Source organism: Cottoperca gobio, chromosome 19 (assembly GCF_900634415.1).
Source record: "Cottoperca gobio chromosome 19, fCotGob3.1, whole genome shotgun sequence".
NCBI classification, from domain to species: domain Eukaryota; kingdom Metazoa; phylum Chordata; class Actinopteri; order Perciformes; family Bovichtidae; genus Cottoperca; species Cottoperca gobio.
Genome location: NC_041373.1, coordinates 7271566 through 7294124, shown reverse-complemented (window position 1 = coordinate 7294124; position 22559 = coordinate 7271566). Strand labels below are relative to the sequence as shown.

Sequence of the window (22559 nt, the reverse complement as noted above, 5' to 3'; positions counted from 1 at the left end):
AAATGATCACTCCGCTCTCTGTCCACATTGTATTGTAAAGGACCAAATTGTCCTTTGCAGATATTCCTTAATCCAAAATCCAGTCAGAAAGTCCAGTTGTTCCTTAAATCTCCACTTTAGCCATCTTAGCTTTGTTCAGGGTTTTCTGGGCAATTTTCTCATGCAACTCTGACCATTCCTAGTTTCTTGAGCAGAAATATCACAAATACAGGTTAAAATACAAAACTGCGTTACATACAATACTACATTCACGCCCTGTGCTTGTTCTTGTCTCTGCTGGCTTTCTATCAAACATGTGATGTGTGTTTGCTGTACCTCTGTTTGTAGTTTGAGATTGTCAGCTGGTGGAGAGCTGTGAGCAATAAAAGGATTAAATCCCTGTTTGCTCAGCAGCCAGTAGGTCTTATGAGATCCTTTACCCTGGCATGGACACAAACACACGCTGGTTTAAAAAAAACACAAGTTGTACATCTTATCGGAGAGAAAACTAAAACATGCTGACTCTTAAGTCACCTTCATCTCGACTTCCCCTCTTTCCTCCAGCTCAAACGATCCCGCCTGCACCAGAATGTCAGCGGTGCACTGAGATATGTGAATCTTCAGGGCTGTTAAATATACAAAAGTCACAAACATCTTTAAAATCACATCTTTCCAGGTCAAATGTATGTGTTTGCATTTAATAAATAACAAGACTATGCTAACATGCTGATGTTAAGCAAGTAATATTTACCAGGATATTAGCATGTTAGCATGCTAAACTGTTAGCATTCTAACATTTGCTGATTTGCTTTAAAGACAACGTACAGCTTTGGTTGAGGAGAATGTCGGTAGTATTGCAAATATTTGGTCATAAACCATAGAAATTGATTTTTTTACCTGCTGCTGCTAGAAGTCAAATAATCACTAAACTCATTAGAAATCCTCCTCTTGGGAGCAGAATGTCTGTACAACATTTTTATGAAAATGTATCCAATAGTTGCCAAGATGTTTCACTCAAAACTAAAAAGGGATTCCCTTCATAACAACTGACAATAATCTCTTTTGTGAGTTGCCTCTGCAAAGGTGAGACTCACGTAAGCTGTTGCTCTCCATGCGAGAGGCTGTGTTCACCGTGTCACCAAAGAGACAGTAGCGAGGCATCGTGGTGCCTACCACTCCAGCAACCACTGGACCTAGAAAACCCAAAACACAATGTTGGTACTTATAGACTTGAGCTTATTAAATGTAAATCATTTCATCTACAAACTTCAACAAAGTGTGGATGACCAAAAACTCTGTGAACTTAGAAAGAACTAGAAATCCTGCATACTGCCTGTCGCTTGTACTCACTTTACTACAGAGTTCATTTCTGGTTCTCTCTAAAAATTTACTTTAGTTACCAGAATGTATCCCGATGCGGATTGCAAGACTCTCAGTCGGCATATGTTGGATTCTGAAGATCTTGATGGCACTCAGGAAATGCAGAGCCATTGTAGATATCTCCAAAGCATGCTGATAGCCATTGCTGATGGGTAGACCACTGGCTACCATGTATGCATCACCAATTGTTTCCACCTAGCGAAGATTCAAAGATGAATCAATACCAAGATGGCAACGGCCAGAGCCGCCCGCTTCACAACGGCTCTAAAGAAACATATGGGTGGTGTCACGGAGACCACGTCCATTATTTATACAGTCTATGATTTGGACAGAGCCAGGCTAGCTGTTTCCCCCTGTTTCCAGTCTTTGTGCTAAGCTAAGCTAACCAGCTGCTGGCTGTATCTTCATTTTGTTTGTGTATTTCCATAATTTAAGAATATTTAAAAAATCATTTTAAGCATATATCAGATATTCATTTATATAAACAGTAGTCAGGTCAGCTACAAAATCTTCTAGCCTACATATTTCTGGGAAATTTATACTCCCCTCAATGCATACAGTTTAATGTGTTGTGTGACTTACTTTATAGACATCGTACATCTTGATGACATCGTCAAAGAGGCTGTAGAGGTCATTGAGGAACTTCACCACCTCCATCGCAGAGCTGACAGAGCACATGGACGTGAAGCCCACAATGTCAGAGAAGAAGATGGTCACCATGTTGTAGCTTTGCGGCTCCACTGACTTCCCTGCCATCAGCTGATCTGCGATGTACCTGTGACCAATGAAGCGCCAGCACTGACAAGGTGAGGGATGTAGTCATGGACGCCCGTTCAACCGGTGCCACCGTGGTCATATGATTTAAATGGGTTTATCATTTTGATGCAGTTACATCTGTTACCTTGGTAACATGCTGGAGAGAAGATTGTCTGCACGGGTCTTCTCTGCTGTGAGCTGATTGGTCCTCTCCTCCACCACCTCCTCCAAGTGATTTGCATATTTCTCCAACTTTTCCACCATATTATCCAGTATATTTGCATGACTACAGCACAGAAAATCATCATCACCTCCTTTAAGGAGTTTCCGTGTTGAGTTTGTTCGTTTGTCAATTCAAATTTTCATTTTCATTAATAATATCCTTAACTTTTGAGCATTTTTGACCATTTCTGTTATTGACTTTTTAAAGGTACAGTTCACCCAAAAATACATATTTTCCCTCTTACCTGTAATGCTATTTATCCATCTAGATTTGTTTTGGTGTGAGTTGCAGAGTGTTGGAGATATTGCCTGTAGAGTTGTCTCCCTTCCCTCAAATATAATGGAACTAGATGGCGCACTATATAAAACTGCTCACAACAAGGTCTGTGGATTATCTATCATTTCTGGAAAGAGATATTTCTGTCTCATTATGATTTTCATAATGTTTGCTGAGTGCCATGTAGTTCCATTATATTTAAAGGAAGGCAAACATCTCTACGGCTGATATCTCCAACACTCGGCAACTCACACCAAAATAGTCTAGATTGATAAATAGGTCAATCAACAGGTAAGAGGAGCTTTATGTATTTTTTTATTTTGGGGTGAACTGTCCCTTTAATTACTACAATAACTTCAGTGAGATAACTAAGTGAGAGGAGTTTACAGCCCTGATGAAGGTAAGTGTCTCTGAATGCTCTCGAGTTTATGACAACAAGCAAACAAGGTGAAAATAATACATACTGCACCTGCTGGCCCAAATTAGTGACAATTATTTTTCTCACAGCATTTTTGAAAATGTTATAGTTCAGGAGAAAAAAAAACGTCAGTGGCCTCACCTGTCCGGGCTGATGTCCCTCAGCTGTCTCCGTATAGACACAAACGGCGGTCGGTGATCAGGGTTTTCATTCCAGCAGGCCTTCAGCAGGAAGTTGATGTTCTCATCACACAGCCCCTCACACAGTGCTGGTCGGAGGGGTTCCCTTTGGAAAGGTGTCCGCAGCTGCATAATAATCTCTGCAGAGAAAAAGGTAGCAAAGTTCTTGGGATGAACCCCAAGAACTTTGATGATCTCCTGACTTTTTCATCTGGCACCATCAACGGGTCAAACTGTTTTACTTGTCCCACCATGAGAAGGCAGCTGGTGCAGCATCACAGAACTGTTTGCATCTCTGTAGACTCTCAATGTTGTTATTTCTGTTTAATTTAACTTCCTTTCATTTTCAGCCTCTTGTGTGGCATTTGTTTGGAAGAGTTTTCTTCAAAATACGTCAGTCAGGTGGATTAGTCTGCTCTCACAGGTAATGTGATAAACTGATGACCCGTCTTTAGTAATTCTTCCTTCTGCCTGATGAACGGTTCATTATTTTTAGCCTTTGCCACTGTGTAAATTAATAAGTGGCTAAAGAACATCAATGATTTTTATCATGCTAACCTTTGGGCTCCAGGTTGATTTCTTGATACGGGCCAGACTTAGCGTTGTACATGAGCTCCCAGAAGATGATGGCAAAGCTGTAGATGTCCGCTTTGGGAGTCCCGTTGATCTGGAGACCGAATTGTCTCAGAAGCTCGGGGGCTGTCCAGTAAATCTCTACAACAAATCTCACACGTGTTACCTTTCCTTCATGATGTAAAAAACACAAACATATTTAAGGTGACACTGATGTACTACTAGCATCCGAGTGCATCCACTGACCTTCACGTTCGGGGTTCTCCAGTGGGACCACCTTCTTATTGCTCCCATATTTAAACTCCCACAGGCCAAAGCCAGAGAGTTTTATCTGGAGTCGACTGTCCACCAGACATGTGCTGGGCTTCAGGTTCCCGTGAAATTTCAGGTTACTTTTGTGAATGAACTCCATTCCCTGAAACACAAATGAACAGGCCTGTAACTGCCATGTAAAACATCAGCCCTGCACTGTAACTGCAGTTTGTGTCTGTTTTAAAGATTCCAAAACCACATTTTTGTTTTATGTTGTGGACTTTGTTGTTATATTATTCGTTTCTTCATCAAATTTAAGGTACATTCATGGCTGTATTGCAGCTACATTTGACTTCTCTGTGGAAATGTCCCCTGTATTTATTCTAGAATAGTTTTAGCAACATGGGGGGAGTTTATAATATATTCCAACAATTTCAAGATGACAAAATATGATTTAAAAATGTAACCAGAATTGTATTAGAAGCAGTGTGGAGAAGGTTTTGATATACCATTTAGACTTATTGAAATAAAACATACATAAAATATAATTTAACAAGTTACTAAATACAGGAGATATGAATTATCAGAATTTGAGAGTTTTGTTTTTATAATTTGTTTCTAAGTCTTTCTAAATTAGCAGCAAAATAGCAATAGTAGCTACGGCCCTGAGTACATTTATGAAGCAATGATTAGTGTCATTCCTTTCCACTAAATCATAATAACAACATGCTGCTTAAATGCATTGACTCACATTAACAATGTCATAAGCAAAGGACAGCTTAAACATTGTGTCCAGCTCAACATCTGACTTCAGAGCATCCTGCAGGAAACAAAGTTAATTTAAATATCTAATTACACACTACACATCACAGGATCAATACAGCCACCAATACAATATTGAGTTACCCGGTAACACTGGCTTGTTTCGACCCACTTTGGTGTTATTATTATTTTATCTTACTGTTGGATTATTTGCTCAAGGTGAAATATGGTTATAGTGTAATGTTGTGTTATAAGCTCATGTTTTATTTTTAAACTGTCACACATTTATTGCTAATTGTATAAGGATGTGAGTATGAAATTCAAAAAAAGGCGAAGGATAAACGTGACACAACACAGAGATGGAGTAGATTAGCTATTGACCCAAATTAGGTCGTAGTAATGGGGTAGAGTAACAATACGATGCATTCAAGTGGCCGTTCTGCAGTGATTTGGCACTACAGGCTGAGACACTGACCTTCAGACTGCCTTTCCTGCAGTACTGGATGACCAAACAGACATTTGGAGGATCAATACAAACACCAAAGAACTGAACCAAGTTCTCATGTTTCATCTCTTTCATCTGTGAAAGAGTTTAAGATGGTTAGACACAGTAAATCTTCCAATGAGAGCTTCATTTATTCACTAATGTGTCTTAAAGAATAAGATCTCCAGCATTTGATTGGTTATTTGTTACAAAGGTATAAACATTACCTCAGATTTATTGCAAACTGAAGATGTTTCTTCTTCATGTAAGTATTAATTATGATGTTTAAAAGTTAGATTTACTGTATCTGGATTTTATGACGGCGTATTAGGGCCATTGTATATAAAACATTAATAAAATGCAGAGCTGTTCGAGGGGAAAAAACTCTCTACAAAACTAAAGTTGTATTTATGTATTTGTGTATTTATGAGAAAGAAAAATGTGGACTGAGATTAAAGTGGTAAATTACTCATGTTTAAGGAAAAATACTTGATTTACAACAATTTTTCATGTCATATATATGTGACTTTAAACTTTATAATCTTGGAGAATATTCAAGTAAATGTTTCTCTGAATATTGCCCCCTTTCTTCTTAACACACAATGGCCCTTGGATTTTAATTTTATCAGAATAAACTTAAGAAAAAGCCAGATGAAGCAAAGAAATCCCAAAGTATGTTTGATCTAGAAGAAGAACTTTACCACATTGAACTCTGCGATAATTGAAGGTTTCTGGATTTGAGTGCTAATGTAGTTCTTGAGATACTTGATGGCCACTTCATTTCCCTAAATGGAATTACATCACATACATTAGGGGAAAGCACATATTTTATCATATGAATGAATCTGCAATTGCAACATTCGGCCATTGTTCAGCAAACAAGTCCCACAGGCTCATTATAAACTGGTACCTGGTAGAGACCGATAGTGGTGTAGACGTGTTCTCTCGCTGGCTTCTTCCTCATGTGGTAGCTGGTGTTGGAAAAATTAGACGGAGAGCTGCTGTCCCTACTCTGACTGGCTGTGGTGCTCACAGATAGACCCTGAACTCCCTAGAGGAGACACACAAACACACGGAACATGCCTGTGAACACAAAACCAAGTCAAACTGCACATACACAGATGTATGCTTATGCACTTTTTATTCTTTTTCTGTTTTAGTGCTCATACTGAGTTCTCCCTGACGATGGTGATGTCGCTGTAGTTGATCAGCCACCAGCAGGAGTCGCCGAGCCTCGTCTGCAGACGGAACTTCTGCAGAAGGAGGACTCCGATGCACAGAACTGCCATCACACCGATGAGCGGGAGGGTCACGAGCAGAGCCAGCAGGGTGATGTCTGCGTCCCATCAAGACAGTACATTATGACGCAGGTTAGTATGATTTGTTTTATAAGTGGTGAGATAATTGTTGTATTTACTTGTTGTATAAAGTGTTACTTTTACCATTAACGAGCCATTCACAGAGTTCATTGTTGAAACCACATTCTGGTTTATCAGAAGGAGGTCTTGCCTTCGGCCAGACCACAGAAGCAAACATAGGCGTTGGCCTGAAATGACATTTTTTTTGGTGTGATTCCTCCAACATGTGTTAATAACAATGATGATTGATTATTTGATGGGTTTTTTTATACATATTTTACCGAACAGCTTTGGTCTGACTGTCGAATTGGAGGATGGGGACGAACTTGGTGACGTCTCCTACATGCTGCAGGTCATAAATGGAATAGTCCAAATTTCTCTCCCCGTCGTTGTCAAAGTGGACTAGACCAGAGGCGCCTGTAATGACAATTACATTCACACTTTTCCTGAAATACTATACTTAGACAATTCTGACGTGTCTATACTTTATTTTATTTACATTTTGTGCTGCTTCATACTTAATAAATCAAATATTGCACTTTTTACTTTTATAAAATGTGATTTTTTTTTATTTGAAAAGGGACAATGTAAATAAATCAACATTCAAACTAATGTAAATGTCCCCGAGTTAGCTTAGAGGCTAGTTTTCATCGGCAGTCCCTTTGCCTGATGTTGCCTGATAGCTTTAGTTACTAGTTACTTTACCAATTTAGATAATTAATATAAAAATACAAATCAACTTATAAATGAAATATAGAGAGCGATTTAGCCACCCAGCAGTAGATAAAGCAGCTGAAACATCAGTGATGTTGAGATAAGTGATGATTATTATCCAATCTGAAATTTGCTAAACTGCATAATAAGTTATTTTACTTTTGGTACTTTCAGGACTACTTGTAGTGTTTTCACACTGTGGTATTAATACTTAAGTAAAATAATTTAATACTTGAGCAGATATTCTGTCATTTCCTTGTAAAAAGGAAATGTACCAACACACACACTAATAACAAAAAAGTCTTCACTAAAAGGTTTCTGGGTACTTGGCATACTTGGCTCTGCAGTAATTTATTCAAGCAGCTACCAACCATAAAATCGAATGTTGTTTTTATTTTTAATCTCTGCAGCAGCTGCTGTCCGTCACGAGGGTCTTTTCCATCTTTGAGGACTTCCTTCAGTCCCATCGCGTAAAGCAGTACTGCATCATGCAGGTAGGCAGCGTACGGGCTAACCTGAAATAACGGAAAACGATTGTATCTGAGACTTTACTTTTGAGAAGAATAAATGGGAAAGAGTTCCAACATCTCAATAAAACACTGTTGCATACCTCTCTTTCAGATTTCAGGTGGCTCTGAAACGGGTGTTCTTTTAGTCTTTTAAAAACTTGCTCAAAGAAGTCATAATACTCGTAGCCTTCGTAGGATTTCTGGCCGATGATGAAGGTCATGTCAAAAGCTCTGATGGCAGCTTGGTTGATCCTACTGTTCAGGTTATATTTCCACAAGTTATCCTGCTCGGGAAAGAGTTTAATACAACACACATACACAAAAAGAAAAGTTTCTTCATTTTTTGGTCCTTATCCAAAGTTTTGATTCTACTTAATAGTGCAGAAACAACTTACGTCAGCTGTAATATATGTGCAACTAAACGTTTACTCACCACGCTGCCACTGACCTCAAAATGCTGTACCAGGAAGAACACATAGTCACCATTCATCAGACCCTGTCGCTCAGCCTCCAGCAACAGAGCCATGGAGTCCATGGAGTTTGTTAGCACCACAATAACTGGAGGGCACAGGAAACACTTAGTAGCCAAAATAATTTGGTTTTAAAGAGGTGTAATCAACTTTTTCTTCTTACCTCTGGCCACCGTTGAAATGAACTTAATATTTCGATAAATCAGCTGAGGATTGCTGGTGTCGAACTTCACCGCAGCAGCCAGTTTGAATTTGGCTCTCAGCGGATTCTCAACGGTTTTCCACAAAGAATCTATTTTGTCCCAAGTGTTCGATTCTAACCCCCCTCCGACCATCGCCACGTGGCTCCATCCGAAGAACTCCAGGGTCTTCACCAGGACCTCCGAGCTTCTTTTAAGAGGGGGCACAACTTTGATGTATGAATCGTAGATGTCACTGTTGTCCATTTTGGAGGATTGTCCCACAAAGCCGAACATGGGGATTTTCCATGTGGATGCAATGAGACCGGTGACCTGAAAATAATGTGAAATAATGTTGAAAATGTTTTCAGTCGTCCACAAAAAAACAATAAAAAATAATATTCCGGTTATTGTAGAAGCTGTTTGTTTAACAATGAAATTCAACAGTAAATGCATTAATATAATCAAACTATTTGCGGCATAGAAGGGTAAATATGTTTCTCAAGTTTTAGATGTGAATCCAACACAAGATAACAAATCTTATTTCTGAAAAGATAGAAAACTGGAACGTATCTGGTTTTAAAGGTTAGGGTCACATGTTATTCTATCCTCATATCCATATATCTACATGAACATTGCAAACATTATTGGTCGCTGTAATTGTTGCACTTCTCTACATCACTACTCCTCCCAGATGTACAATAAAACCAGTTTTAAGCTTCAAAAGCTCCAGAACAGCTACTAAATGCTAAATGTACCTTGTGGTGAAACTGAACAGTTCTTAATGTTTTAAATTTTTATTTTCTCTTTGTGTCATGATTGAGGTTCAAACACAAATTATCCTTAATATCAAGTGAATGAAGTCACTCACATTAATTCAAGCTGTGTTACAGCTCAGTCATTGTGTTGTCTATGTTGCTTTCATAGAATAAAATAGAAAATGTATATATGATATTGAATCTGACAGAGTCTATTGATCATTGAAATACTGCATTTAGCTGCCGTAGATTATAAATCATGCAAAAAAAAGAAAGAAATACTGATAGCTACTACCAGATACAGTATATTATATCAGTACTTCATCTGTTTTCTCCCACCTTTTGCATGATTTATAATCTACAGCAGCATTCTTTGAAAACCTATTCCATACCCCTCAGTGTGCTTTAGTTTGATCCAGGTGTACCTAATAAACTGACAGTATATCAGTGTCGTCTGCACACATCTGAATCCTGCACCATGACATGTTGTACGTGTGATTTATATATAAACTGAAAATAAGCAGACCAAATTCCTGTAAGTATTTATATACTTAAGTAAAACGAGCACTATCACAACGTAAGCATACTCAACATGCAAGTAAGGAAAGAAAGACAAACATAAGAGACTCAGGAAGCCTTGCTGTGTTTAAACCCGCCTCAAGCTTTGGCTAAAGACAGCACCTTGTCTCCACCAATGATTGTCTTGTATTTATTGTATTTATCACACTAATTCTATTTAGACTTTTATGTATTGTGTTGTTTCGTGTAGTGTATTTGTTGTTATGTGCTTGTTTTTTGTCTACCTGTTCAGGGACAACGGATTCAAATGATCTTCTAGCTTACTTTTAATTGTGCACTGTCCCTTTAAAAATATACACTAACATTAAAATAAAAGTCCTGCATTCAAATTTTAACCTAAATTGTATAAAAGTATCAGCAACAAAAATGACTAAAATAACACTATAATATATTTGATCTTATTTTATGTTTTTATCTGAAAAGTAACTAAAGCTGCCAGAGAAATGTAACTATAGGTACCTGTGAATTGTAGTGGAGTACAAGTATAAAGTAGCTTAAAATGAAAATACTCAAGTGAAGTACAAGTACATCAAAATTATACTTAAGTACAGTACTTGAGTAAATATACTTAGTAAATTCCCACCACTGGCTTTACTCTTAAAAAAAAATTTGAATGCATTAAATATCAATTTTCCACGTCACATGAATATTACCTCGGCTTCTTCCGGACATGCTGGACCAAATAGCGCGGACACATTTTCTCTCCACACCTGGTGGATGAATCCTCCCAGGGAAACTTTGGGATTACATTCTGTGTCCGTGTACACAAAGTCCAGACTGTAGTTCCCCAGGAAGGAGGGATTGTTGTTCACCTTCTCCACGGCTATCTGTATGGCCGAGCCCAGCCGCAGGGCACTGAAGGGGAAGGACATATTCCAGGGAGACTGGAAGCCGATGATCAGCTTGTTAGACTCTTTGGTGTCATTATTGATGACAGCGACGGCTGTTAGTGTGAAGTGCAGCACCAATATGAGCCTCCTGCCAGGAGAATACACCACCCTCATCATCACTCGCATCCTATTAGTTTGCTTCATGCTACTGCGTTTAAATAGAAAACTTCCCTGGTGATGCTGGACAAGTTGGTCAGGGAGGAGAAAATGTAAATATCTGGAGGAGAGTGGGAGGAACAAAAGAGCTTTAAGTGCATCCTTTTCTATTGTTTTTCTTTATCAGAGTGTGTTCTTGTATCACCGTCGTAGAAGCCCCCATGCTTGAGTTCTCTGTCTTTCTTTTATTTCTCTTAAAGTAGATTTGTCTCATTTGGGTGAGATAAATCCAGTTGTGGAGAGTAACTAAGTACATTTACTCAAGTACTGTAAACTTTATTGATTCCTGGAGGAACTTCACAAGCTGCCCAGCAACATATAAAGTATTTAGAACAAGCTTCACCTTTAACAGCTGCAACATTAAAGTGATAAACTTCAACTTTTACTTTTGGTACTTTAAGTATATGTTGATGCTCAGAGTTTTACTTAAGTAAAGATTTGAATGCAGCTGGGAAAGTTTTTTATACACAAATGTAGATGCAGAGACTTATCCTGGTTTAAACTATTCCAAGAATGAGTTAAAACCTTTCAGCAAGTCACTGACAAGAAAACTCTAAAGTTGTTTTTTATTACTTTATACTTGTTCATTTGAGATAGTTTAATGTTTTATTTTAAATTTAATTTTTTGTTATACATCTGTTTTTTTTGTATTTGATATATTTGATATATTTGATATTGGTCAACCTGAGTCAGAAGATTGTTGATGAATAAGACATGTTAAGATGCCTTGTTAGTTTGTACTTTGTAGAATTTTCTCAATAACAAAAAGAGAGTTTTGAATGCAGGACTTACTTGTAACAGAGTATTTCTACACGGTGGTGTTACTACTTTTACTTAAGTAAAACATCTGCGTACTTCTTCACCAATGGAGAGATCCTGCGGTTAAATTTATTAACCATAAATCAGTCAATTCCAAAGCTACCACATCTAGGTCTGCCTTTAGTTATCGCTCATAAATCCAGTGTCAAAGTTCATCATAACCTCTTTCTATCTCTTACAGGGACACATGTCCACTGCATGCACACACATACATGTGGGGAGTTGAAAATCACAGTTTAATTCAAAGAATGTTGTCTAATTTAATTATGACAAATACAAAATACAGCAAAGTCCAAAGTGAAAGCTGTGTGACCTCCTGGGAGTGTGTTCTGCAGAAACCCGAGGAGGCAGGTTTGGCCTTGCTTGGTGGCGCAGAGAAGTTCACACAACTGTGCAGTTAAGGTGCTAATGATCACAGGTGGGCAGATTGTGCATTAGTGGTGTTGCTGCCTCCAGCTGCTCTTCTCCCCCAGGAGATCTCTGCTCAACCTGGCCTCACGCAGCCTCTGCTAATCCCACCAGGTAACCTCTCAAAGCTTCTCCTAATGAACCTCAGCTCACTGTCCAGCAGAATCAAATCATTCAGGAGTGGAGATTCATAATTTATGTGTCTGCCATTCAGTTAAATGTCCGTTCAGATCATTAGACTTGAAAGAAATTACTTATCTGAGAACTCTGAGAATTTATCAATAATCGGCCTTTTAAAAAGACTCTGTCTTACTCTTGCAAATTAAAAGTTGGATTCATAAACTGAAATGTGCAAACACACCACACTAACACTTGTGATATTTCTGTCTTTGTGAACTCCTTTGTTTTATGACTTTAGCATTCACTATCATTTTGTAACTTATCATGATGGCTGCTGTCCAGAACATGTTGCATTGTGTCACTTTATTAAGTGTGATCAAAAGCAAGGTGCAATTTCAGCTTATCTATCTTAATTTAGTGTGTGGCATCAAGTAACACCATCTGCTGCACTTGCTGATAACACACCTGAAGAGAAGTGTATTTCTATTTTGAAGAATCAAGCTGAAAGTCAAGTTTATTTAAATCAATTAATGTTCATTGTTTAAAAAACTAAAACGCCTAATTTAATCAAATATACAGAGCTTTCTTTCACAAAGATTTTAGACTGGTCCTACGTGTTGGTCCAGTTTTAATTCTAGATGAGTCTGACGCAACATGGGAGCGTGTTCATGAAAAGTAAAGACCGACTTATTCATGAAGGTTGTAGTGAAAGTGTTTTAGAAATCTGTTGGCGGCTGCAGTTTGTGGTGCTGTTGTAACTAACACTGACACAAATGCTGCCCTTTAGCTTACTTGACTTGTGCAATCTGTATAAGTATCTTTGTGAAGAGAATTGTCTGATTTGTTTAGTTGTTGTCATGTGAGGACTTTGAATACGATGAACTGCAGATAAGCGTGTTAACCTTTCATCAGCTGCAGCACCTTGCTTCCTCCCGACCTCGCCTCCAGATAAAGTGTTCAGTTTATCTGGACTGAAATTAAAGTAATAAATGTTTTAAGTGCTGAAGGGTTTTGAAATAACCAGCATAATAAACTGCAAAAGACACACTTTAAAATGATGAGTCATTTAATAAATGTCGGAGCTCACCTGTCTTTATCAGTGGAAGTGAAGGTGGCCGAGGTTCAAAGGTTCTTGAGTGTCTGATTGTTATTCTGAGGATTGTTTTTATGAGTTGTCGTTCTCTGTGCATCTCCCTTCAGAGCAGAGGAAGAGGATCACACTGCCACACGCCTGCCTGTGACTGTCACTTAAGAGGACCTGCAGCAGGTAGGAGAGCATTTCAATCACTAATAATGAACTTGTCAAATTTGTTTTTTTTATTCAAATTGCATTTCAGTCTACCTCACTCAAGAACTTCAAATACAATATTTTGCTTTATTTGTGTTTGTTTGTTTTTGAAATTGTTTTATGAATTTTGTATTTGCTTATAATTCTTATTGAGGTGAGATTCTTTCCATGAGCCTCCAGGGGGTTTTCTCACCTGCACAACTTCTTCTGTTGCGTTTTTTGTTTTGTTGTACAAACTCATAAAATCAAATGTATTTAATATGAAATAACTTTAATTGTTATGAGCTTTGCCACCAGCTGCATATTTTATTCTACAAACAATTTAAAGTTAGTTTTTTTATCTCTGTGAAAAGACAAAACAAACCAAATGTAAGGATCAGAAAGTGAAATGGCTCTACAATGGACACAACTAAATACACGTCAACAAAACAAACAAGATAATAAAGAAAAAAAAAAATCAAGTTTACAAAACCGACATAACATTAATGTGATTGAGTGATAGAGTGATTGATTTATCATTTTCTATCCTATTGACACACTGGAAGCAAGCGACCACCTTTACATCCTTTTGTAATTATGTTGACTTTAAATGCCATAAAAATAACTTGTTCCCAATCAGACTCTTGTATGTTGTCATAAAATATTTAACCTTGACCTCAGTGTAGTTCACAATTATGACACGTGGCATAATCTGTGTCAAAGGTCACACAAACTGTATTTTATGCTTTAAAAAAAAAGTTGTATTTGTAAGCCCTTCAGACGTGTTCAACCTCTTGCAGCATCAGTTTAACAGCGTATGTAAAAACAAATATTGTGCTGCTATCACTGTACGTAGAGACTGTAATGTTGTTCTGACGGTTATTGTGTGGATTCTATCTTGAGTGATTATCAATAAGTGTTGCAACTTGTTGACTTTGACCTCCAAGTTCTTGTATCAAGAGCAGAGCCAAGGAGCTCAGAATTGCATAATAGGAGTTTATATCTTAAATCTGGCAACGTTTCAGACTGAACCTGGTTACACGTGCTGAAATCTTTTAATGCAGCATTTTTCTGCCTCCCAGCAGACCTTGCACCATGGACTCCCTTATCCAGTTGCTGTTCTCGCCTCTCCCGACCCCGGCCATCATCTCCCTATTTGCCCTGGCAGCTGCCATCTTGTTTTACCTCAACACACGACCCTGTGCCCTGCACATTCCCTTCGACCTCAACAGACAAACTCTGGGCATCAAGGTAAAGAGTGCCAAGCTGTCCATTCAGAGTGTTATTAGTAATGGTATAACATAGTGCTGAATGATGGTTATTTTTTATATATAGCCTCAGAGACATAGGTGCCGATTGGTGATGATACATTTTACTTGTATAGCACTTTTCTAGAAACTCAAAGACACTTGACAGAAGTAAAACAAAAAGAAATAAATGAACAAAAAGAAAGGAGAAGAGACGGTCAGTTGTTGACGGCAGTGCATGTGAGTCTTAAGTGATGTTTTGAATGTGAGGAGGAGTCTCTGAGGGTTTGAGGTGGTGAGTTCCAGAGGGTGGGAGCAGCGATGGAGACCCCGACGTAGAGGGTAGAGTGCTCCGACGTGAAACACTTTTGAGATTCCATCTATTTTAAATCAAATTAAAATTTCCACCACTGATGTAGAAAATATAAGAACATTTTGATGCTGCTGTGTTTATGGATGTATATGTGATGCTGCAAACAGTACTGAATTAAAATATTTGAACTGTATTTATTATTAGCCAGTGGATTTTATTTTTAATCTTTTGTTATACATTCTATTAATCCATTTTTATTTTCTAAGTGTTTTATTTTCCACTATTGTCATCTAGCCGTGTTTTTTTTTAAATATATATATATATATATATATATATATATATATATATATATATATATATATATATATATATATATATATATATATATATATATATATATATATATATATTTATATTTTAGTGTAAAGCACTTTGTGTTGCATTTCTAGTATGAAAGATGCTGTAGTAAAAGTTTCTTATTATTGATGTCCTCAGGATGGAGCGAGGAAGACTGTGTTGCTTGAGGATAACAACAACCTGATGGTGTGTTACCATGAAGATGCCAAGACCATGTATGAGGTCTTTCAGAGGGGCCTGAAAGTTTCAGGTGATGACTCTTTACTTTCCCTTTATTGATGGCTCTCTCAGCCTCCTAATGGTGTTTCAATGTATTAAACTTTTCTTTTGTCACATACATTACCTGTAGTGCTTTGCCTTTTTTTTAAATGTCTCATTTGCAGGTAACGGACCATGCTTGGGCTACAGAAAACCAGGAAGGCCGTACCAGTGGCTGACGTACAAACGGGTAAAACAGCATGCAAGATTTGGAAAAGAAAAGTAGTGAAGATGAACTCCAGCTGACCTTTACTCCACTTGTGTACATGCAGGTGTCTGACAGAGCTGAGCACCTGGGGTCAGGGCTTCTTCACAAGGGTTTGAAGCCGAACTCTGACACTTTTATTGGCATCTTTGCTCAGAATAGACCTGAGGTGAGTGTTGACGTTGCTGACGGGATAACGGGGTCCTTAATGATTTGAACAACGTACCGTAAATCTGTTTCCTGCAGTGGATTATCGGTGAGCAGGCGTGCTACACCTACTCCATGGTGGCGGTTCCCCTGTACGACACCCTGGGTCCTGAAGCGCTCGTGTTCATTATCGACCGAGGTAATTGGACCTTCTCTTTCACTTAATGCTGCCAATTACAGTCCAGTAACTCATCGACCCTCCCAAGGGGTCTGTAATCTCTTCTCACTTATTTACCACACCCGCTCCTTCAATCTGTGCTTTTGATTGTCCGGTGATAAATGATCCTGAAGTGATCACAAAGTGCACGGTTATTGCAGTAGTTCTGCTTATAAATCTTTTGTTTACTCTAAACCTACAACATCAGTGTTCACAAATTCACCACAGGGGAACTTGCCTCATAAAAGCACTTGTGTCAGTGATTGCTACCATTATACTGTACTAGTATTATAGTTTTAATTTCTCCTCTTTCAGCGGAGATCTCCACAGTGCTTTGTGACAATCAAAAGAAGGCAGAAACACTGCTGCAGTCCCGGGAGAAAGGCCAGACTCCAGTCCTCAAAACCATCGTCATCATGGACCCTTTCCACTCTGAGTTGGTTGAGCGAGGTACCAAGTGTGGGGTGGACGTCGTGTCCTTGCAGGATGTGGAGGTAATGCATGCTTGAACACAAATAAGTGATGAGTCTTCGTGTTTTTTATACTGGCGTCAATTGAGTTGGCTCTGCACAAGTGGTAAGGTTAGAAGCATCAACATTATTGAAGACGCGTTTCGTTTCGTTTTGTTCTCCAGGCTCTGGGGAAGAGTAATCTTCAAGAGCCAATTGTAAGTTTAATTCTGATATATCATGTAATCCATTTTTATGAGATTTATAGGCTGCATGCTGCTCTGATGTGCTGATTTTATGTCCCAACAGCCCCCGAAGCCAGAGGATCTCAGTATTGTTTGCTTCACCAGCGGCACTACAGGTGAACATTTTGTATTATCTGCAAGGTTTGATCTTATAAAGCTTGTCACTAAGAACAATCCTGTGCCTCCCATGATGTTTGACTCTTCAAAGACTGAGCAATGTAAGCATTAAAAGCCACAGAAGCCAAGGTTGAGTTGTGTTTCCAAAGTTACCTGAAATGTTTTTTAGTTTTTGTTTAAATATTTCTCTTCTCTCTCAGGAAACCCCAAGGGAGCGATGTTGACCCATGAGAACGTGGTCTCTGACGCTGCAGGTGTCATCAAAATTCTCGATGTATGTTTAATGTCACTTTTAAATGAAGCATTTTGAGTGCATGTGTTGGACGTATTGCTAACGGAGCCTCTGTGCGTCCCACAGGTGGCAGTTCTGCCATCTACTCAGGATGTCAGCATTTCATTCCTGCCTTTAGCGCATATGTTCGAGAGAGTCGTGCAGGTGAGGCTCGCATCATGAGAGCATGTTTACATTTCTTGTATTTCTAAATGGGCGTTAAGAGGATGACTTGATGACTTTTGGTGTGTTTCTTGTAGACGGTGATGTATGGTCATGGAGCTAGGGTGGGATTCTTCCAGGGAGACATCAGACTGCTGCCAGATGACCTGAAAAACCTGCAGCCCACCATCTTCCCCGTCGTGCCTCGACTTCTCAACCGTGTCTATGACAAAGTCAGTGGTGGAAGTTAACTTTTACTTAATACTTTAAGTACATGTTCCGGTTTATTCAATTAACATTTTAACTGTGACAGTATCTTTACAGTGTAGTATTAGTACTTCTACTGAAGTAAAGGATCAAAATACTTCCTCTACCGTTGGTCGGAGATAACTTTCTTTCCTCATTCTGTAAATTTCTCATTTCGAATGCTGTAAAACATCCGTCCCCAGGTTCAGAGTGGCGCCAAATCGCCTTTCAAGAAATGGCTGCTGAACTTTGCCGGTGGAGAGGAAATTTGCTGAAGTGAGGCAGGGCATCATCAGGACCAACAGTGTATGGGACAAACTCATCTTCCACAAAGTCCAGGTACAGCGCCGCTTCAGTTTGAGCAAACGGCAGGTTACGTTATAATAAACAAAGTTGGTGCATTTAAAATGTGCTTTCTTGACTGCAGGAGTCTCTGGGGGGGCGAGTGAGGATCATGGTGACGGGAGCAGCACCCATCGCTCCCCCTGTGCTCAACTTCCTCAGGGCGACTCTGGGCTGCCAGGTAATGAACGTTTATCCTCTCAGTTAATCTTCACAAATGTTTCTGAATGCAGTTTATATTTTTTACATGGAAATGTATTTTAGAGGTTTGTGTTTACTTGACCTTGAATCACATCTGTTGGACTGACTTTATGCATTTTATTATACTACATTGCTGTATAAATGTTTTAGTAAATTTCTATATTATATTTAGAATTTGTTTATCAATAATAATGAAACAAAAGACATAACCATATTATTTGAATGGTGTAATTTTGTCATAATTGCTCTTGTATATTCTATTTAATTTTTTATTTCTGTCCTTGTGCTGCTGCAACATCTGCAGATCAATAAAGGTTTATCATATCTGAAACGTGCACAACTCCTTTTAATAAGCTAAATTCAGCTCTCCAAATATTTCTGGGATCTAATTTGGCGTCTTTGTAAGTAATAATAAAGATGGTGTTGACCCATTTTCTAAAAAGCAGTCATGTACTTGAGGAAATGTGAACCTTGGTAAACTCTGAGGTGTTTGCAACACTGATCCAGTAACACTAGAGATGTTGTGATGACCGGCTCTCGCTCTGATGTGGCTGCTTTAGATCTTTGAGGCGTACGGACAGACGGAGTGCACAGCCGGCTGCACCTTCACCATGCCAGGAGACGCCACCTCAGGTACGCAACCTCGCTTGTCCCACATTTACTACTTTTAATGAGTAAAACCTGCCTTATAAACGGTGCTGGAAAACACTTTTTATTTAATTTTTTTTTATTTTGCATTAAGTGACTTAAAACTGTTATCTAAATAGTTTCAATTGTCTGTCACTCAATTGATTGATTGGCGAAGCATTTCAGCTTTTTTTTTTTCAATCTTTAATTTTTTTTGACAAACTGTGCATATGATTGAAATTTGGTATTTTAATAAGCAAGAAATCATCTAAACATCTTTTACCAACAGGCCATGTTGGGGTGCCGCTGCCTTGTAATGTTGTGAAGTTGGTTGATGTTGAAGAAATGAACTACTTCTCTTCAAACGGCGAAGGGGAGGTAAGAGGATGGATTTTATGGAAGATGTTTAGTGCAGCGGGTTTCTGTTTGAAGTTAACATGAATCGTCTATTTCTTGAAGTCTTTATTTGGGAGATAATCTCCTCTTCTAGAAATACGGTTCCCATAATTTGGAGGCTGTAAACAGGAAGTATACTGTTGCCAGGGATTCAGTGAGTTGCACTGTAGGGAAGAACTTGAGCTCTGTTTTTTGGTTTTATTTTTAGCCTATATTTGTTTTATATTTTGGAAAAATGGTGCAACTAATATGCTGAATAAACTATTAGCAGTTTCAGTTTGCAATGTAGCCTTTAATGTACAGACAACTGTCCACTGGATTACTTTGATCGTGAAAAATGTAAGTTTAGTTTACCAGTATTTACGAAGGGTCATAAACTTAGTTTGTGTCCGTTCTTAAAAACTTTAGGAATATGCAATGTTAAGGTTTAAATAAAATGTATTCAAGAGTTTGTATGTGTGTTTCTTTGGTTTTTTTCCAGGTGTGTATCAAAGGTAGAAATGTGTTCAAGGGGTATTTGAAAGACCCAAAGACTACTGCAGAGGCCTTGGATGAAGATGGTTGGCTCCACACAGGAGACATTGGAACATGGCTTCCGGTAAGAACCAAAACCCAGATGACTCATTTTTCTTCTCTACAACATGGAAAATAAGTTTGGTTCAACGTTTAACACCGACTGATCCCGATGCAGTTTGTTGTGGATGGAGCCCTGAAGTCCTATTTGCCGTGTTGTGTTGTGTGACGAAGGGGATTTAAGATTGACTTTAAGAGTTAAGTTTTGAGTAACTGGGTGATTTCTCCCATGTGTTTTTGTGAATCAGAGTGGAGTTCTGAAGATCATCGACCGAAAGAAGAATATCTTCAAGCTGGCTCAGGGGGAGTACATCGCACCAGAGAAGATTGAGAATGTGTATGTACGCAGTGGACCTGTGGCCCAAGTATTTGTGCATGGAGACAGTCTACAGGTAAAAGCAGCATCTTTTTAAAGTCAGTGCATATACAGTCGGAGCATATACAGTCGGTGCATATACAGTCAGCACCTGCACTCTCCCTCTGATGGTCAAACTCCTTCCTTCTGTGTCTGTAGTCCTGCCTGATCGCCATCGTGGTTCCTGATCCTGACGTCCTGCCAGGTTTGGCAAAAAATCTTGGGTGCCAAGGCTCCATTGAAGAACTCTGCAAAAACACGGTAATGTTTCCGTCTGGTCACATCACACCGGTGTGCAGGACGGCCTTTCTTCTCATATTGTAGAAAACAAAATGACCATGGAAAGATTATGTGGTCACTATAATGCTGTTGAGTATGCAATGGTGAAATAATTATTCAGATATTTTACTTTAAATAGGAGTAATGTAGAAATACTAGAAAAATGTACTGCATTCAAAATGTTGAGTAAAAGTCCAAATATATTCAAATATAGTTAAGTAAAAATACTAGATGTGCAGAACGTCACATTACAAAAGTGTTAATTTTATTGATACATTAATTCACTGTAATGTTGCAAATGACAAAGGTGGGTTAATTTGAATTACTTTAATTTAATGCAGGACCAATAAAGTTTTATCTTAACCTTTTAAGTAATAAATCATATTTTTGCATTAATAATCTGGAAAGTTACTACAGTCAAATTAATGTAGTGGAGTAAAAAGTGCAATATTTGTCTCAAATATAGTGAAGCATTAAATGGAAATACTCAAGTAAAGTACAAGTACCTCAGTATTGTGCTTAAGTAAAGAACTTGAGTACATGTACTTTGTTACTTTCCACCACTGTCGGTGTCTTCAAACTTACTTTTTTACCAAAACTCCAGCAAAGAATATCTGCAATAAACATGACCATTGACACTAGTGTTTGCTTGACGTAAATAAATTATGAAGCCTGCAATCAAATTAAATATTACAGGTAGAACGGTTTGTTAAAATGTTTTTGTTTTTTTAATTGGATTACATCTAATAGTGACTCTTTTTTTTCTTTACAGGTAATAAAGAAAGCCATTCTGTCAGACATGACCGAACTGGGCAAAGAGGCAGGACTCAAGTCCTTTGAGCAGGTAATTACTCCTCGTGAAATCTCCAAATGAAATGACTGCATGTTATGTATATGCTGGTTTTCTAATAATGAAAGTTGTAGTTATTATCCCAATTCATCAAAACTGGCCTATTTAGTTATTTTTTTCTGGATGTAGAGTTGTGCATTCATCTGCTCCCCTAGAACTGATTCTTACAGAGTAATTTTTAGACAAAGGTAACTCAACACTTACGTTTATACGATGAAACTTTGGGAGGTCATCAACATCTCTGGTGCTACACACATTACTGAACCTGGCTCAGTTCCCCCTCTAGTGGTTAAAATTAGCAGCTTTTTTCAAAAATGTTTTGGTAACATCAAGACCATGCAGACGTCAGACACTCGACTAATTTCCTCTCCCCACTGAGCAAACATCTCACAAATCTGTCCCTTGTTACCATAACAAACTTTGCAGAATCTTGTATCCACATTTTTTTAACCATCTGAACCTTCTTCCTCTCCTCCTCTTCCTACCTGCTGCAGGTGAAAGACATGTACCTCCATCCAGAGCAGTTCACCATCGAGAATGGTCTGTTAACCCCAACTCTGAAGGCCAAGAGGGCTGAGCCTCAAGGCTCTCTTCCAGCCACAGATTGACAAACTGTACGATAACCTCCAATAAACGATTAAAACACCATCTTTTTTGGTTGTACTTTTTAATTTCTTTGACTCAAAACCTTTTTATAAACACTACACTACTACAACACTGAAGTTCTGTGCGTCTTGGCTACAAAGGCCTCCGTCACCTGAGACAATGAGATTCTGTTAAACTCCTTTTGTGCAGAACAAAGGTTGCAGTGCATCCTGGGTGTTAGCTTGACAGACTTTTTGGCTATTATAACGGAGTGAATCATCCTTTTAGCCCCAGTTGTTGGAAGCTCTAACCTCAGTTTCAGAGTGAGAACTGAGTGCATCAGTTCTGCTTCACAGAAGCCTTCAGTTCACTTTGCAGTGTGTTCAAATCAGACTGTAACTTACAGAATGTATTTACTGAATACAGTTTATTGTCATTACAAAGTGCGTTGAACCAGGATTAAAACATTTCACGGCTGCAAAAAATGAAATGGGATTAAATAAATGGTATGTTTCAATATATCACAAAATGTTAAACGTGTAATCACTGCATTGCACTTTTCAAAAAAAAAAAAAAGAGACCTCACAATGTGAGCTTACAGTTTTGGA

At 38.4% G+C, this 22559-nt stretch overlaps 2 protein-coding genes across 2 annotated transcripts; one reads left to right on the top strand and one right to left on the bottom strand.

The window, feature by feature from the left end:
* Positions 1 to 72: 72 nt before the first annotated feature.
* gucy2g (guanylate cyclase 2g) lies at positions 73 to 10865 on the bottom strand. Its single transcript, XM_029456693.1, is given in 23 exon segments — positions 73 to 185; positions 316 to 420; positions 514 to 605; positions 1074 to 1172; positions 1380 to 1554; positions 1942 to 2134; positions 2261 to 2401; positions 3174 to 3351; positions 3770 to 3925; positions 4031 to 4199; positions 4788 to 4856; positions 5274 to 5378; positions 5984 to 6067; positions 6193 to 6333; positions 6452 to 6618; positions 6725 to 6828; positions 6922 to 7057; positions 7726 to 7755; positions 7758 to 7869; positions 7965 to 8147; positions 8312 to 8421; positions 8497 to 8845; positions 10503 to 10865. Coding segments are annotated over 23 exon segments (3288 nt in total). The 3' UTR covers positions 73 to 158.
* A 1223-nt stretch (positions 10866 to 12088) lies between these two features.
* On the top strand, positions 12089 to 21999 carry acsl5 (acyl-CoA synthetase long chain family member 5). The gene is given in 24 exon segments (XM_029455693.1): positions 12089 to 12236; positions 13443 to 13509; positions 14592 to 14760; positions 15565 to 15676; positions 15810 to 15874; positions 15957 to 16058; positions 16136 to 16235; positions 16569 to 16747; positions 16888 to 16920; positions 17012 to 17063; positions 17265 to 17338; positions 17423 to 17500; positions 17596 to 17730; positions 17947 to 17997; positions 17999 to 18082; positions 18171 to 18266; positions 18847 to 18919; positions 19203 to 19291; positions 19791 to 19907; positions 20131 to 20274; positions 20397 to 20498; positions 21289 to 21360; positions 21861 to 21944; positions 21946 to 21999. Coding segments are annotated over 22 exon segments (2052 nt in total). The 5' UTR covers positions 12089 to 12236; positions 13443 to 13509; positions 14592 to 14604.
* The last annotated feature ends 560 nt before the right edge of the window (positions 22000 to 22559 follow it).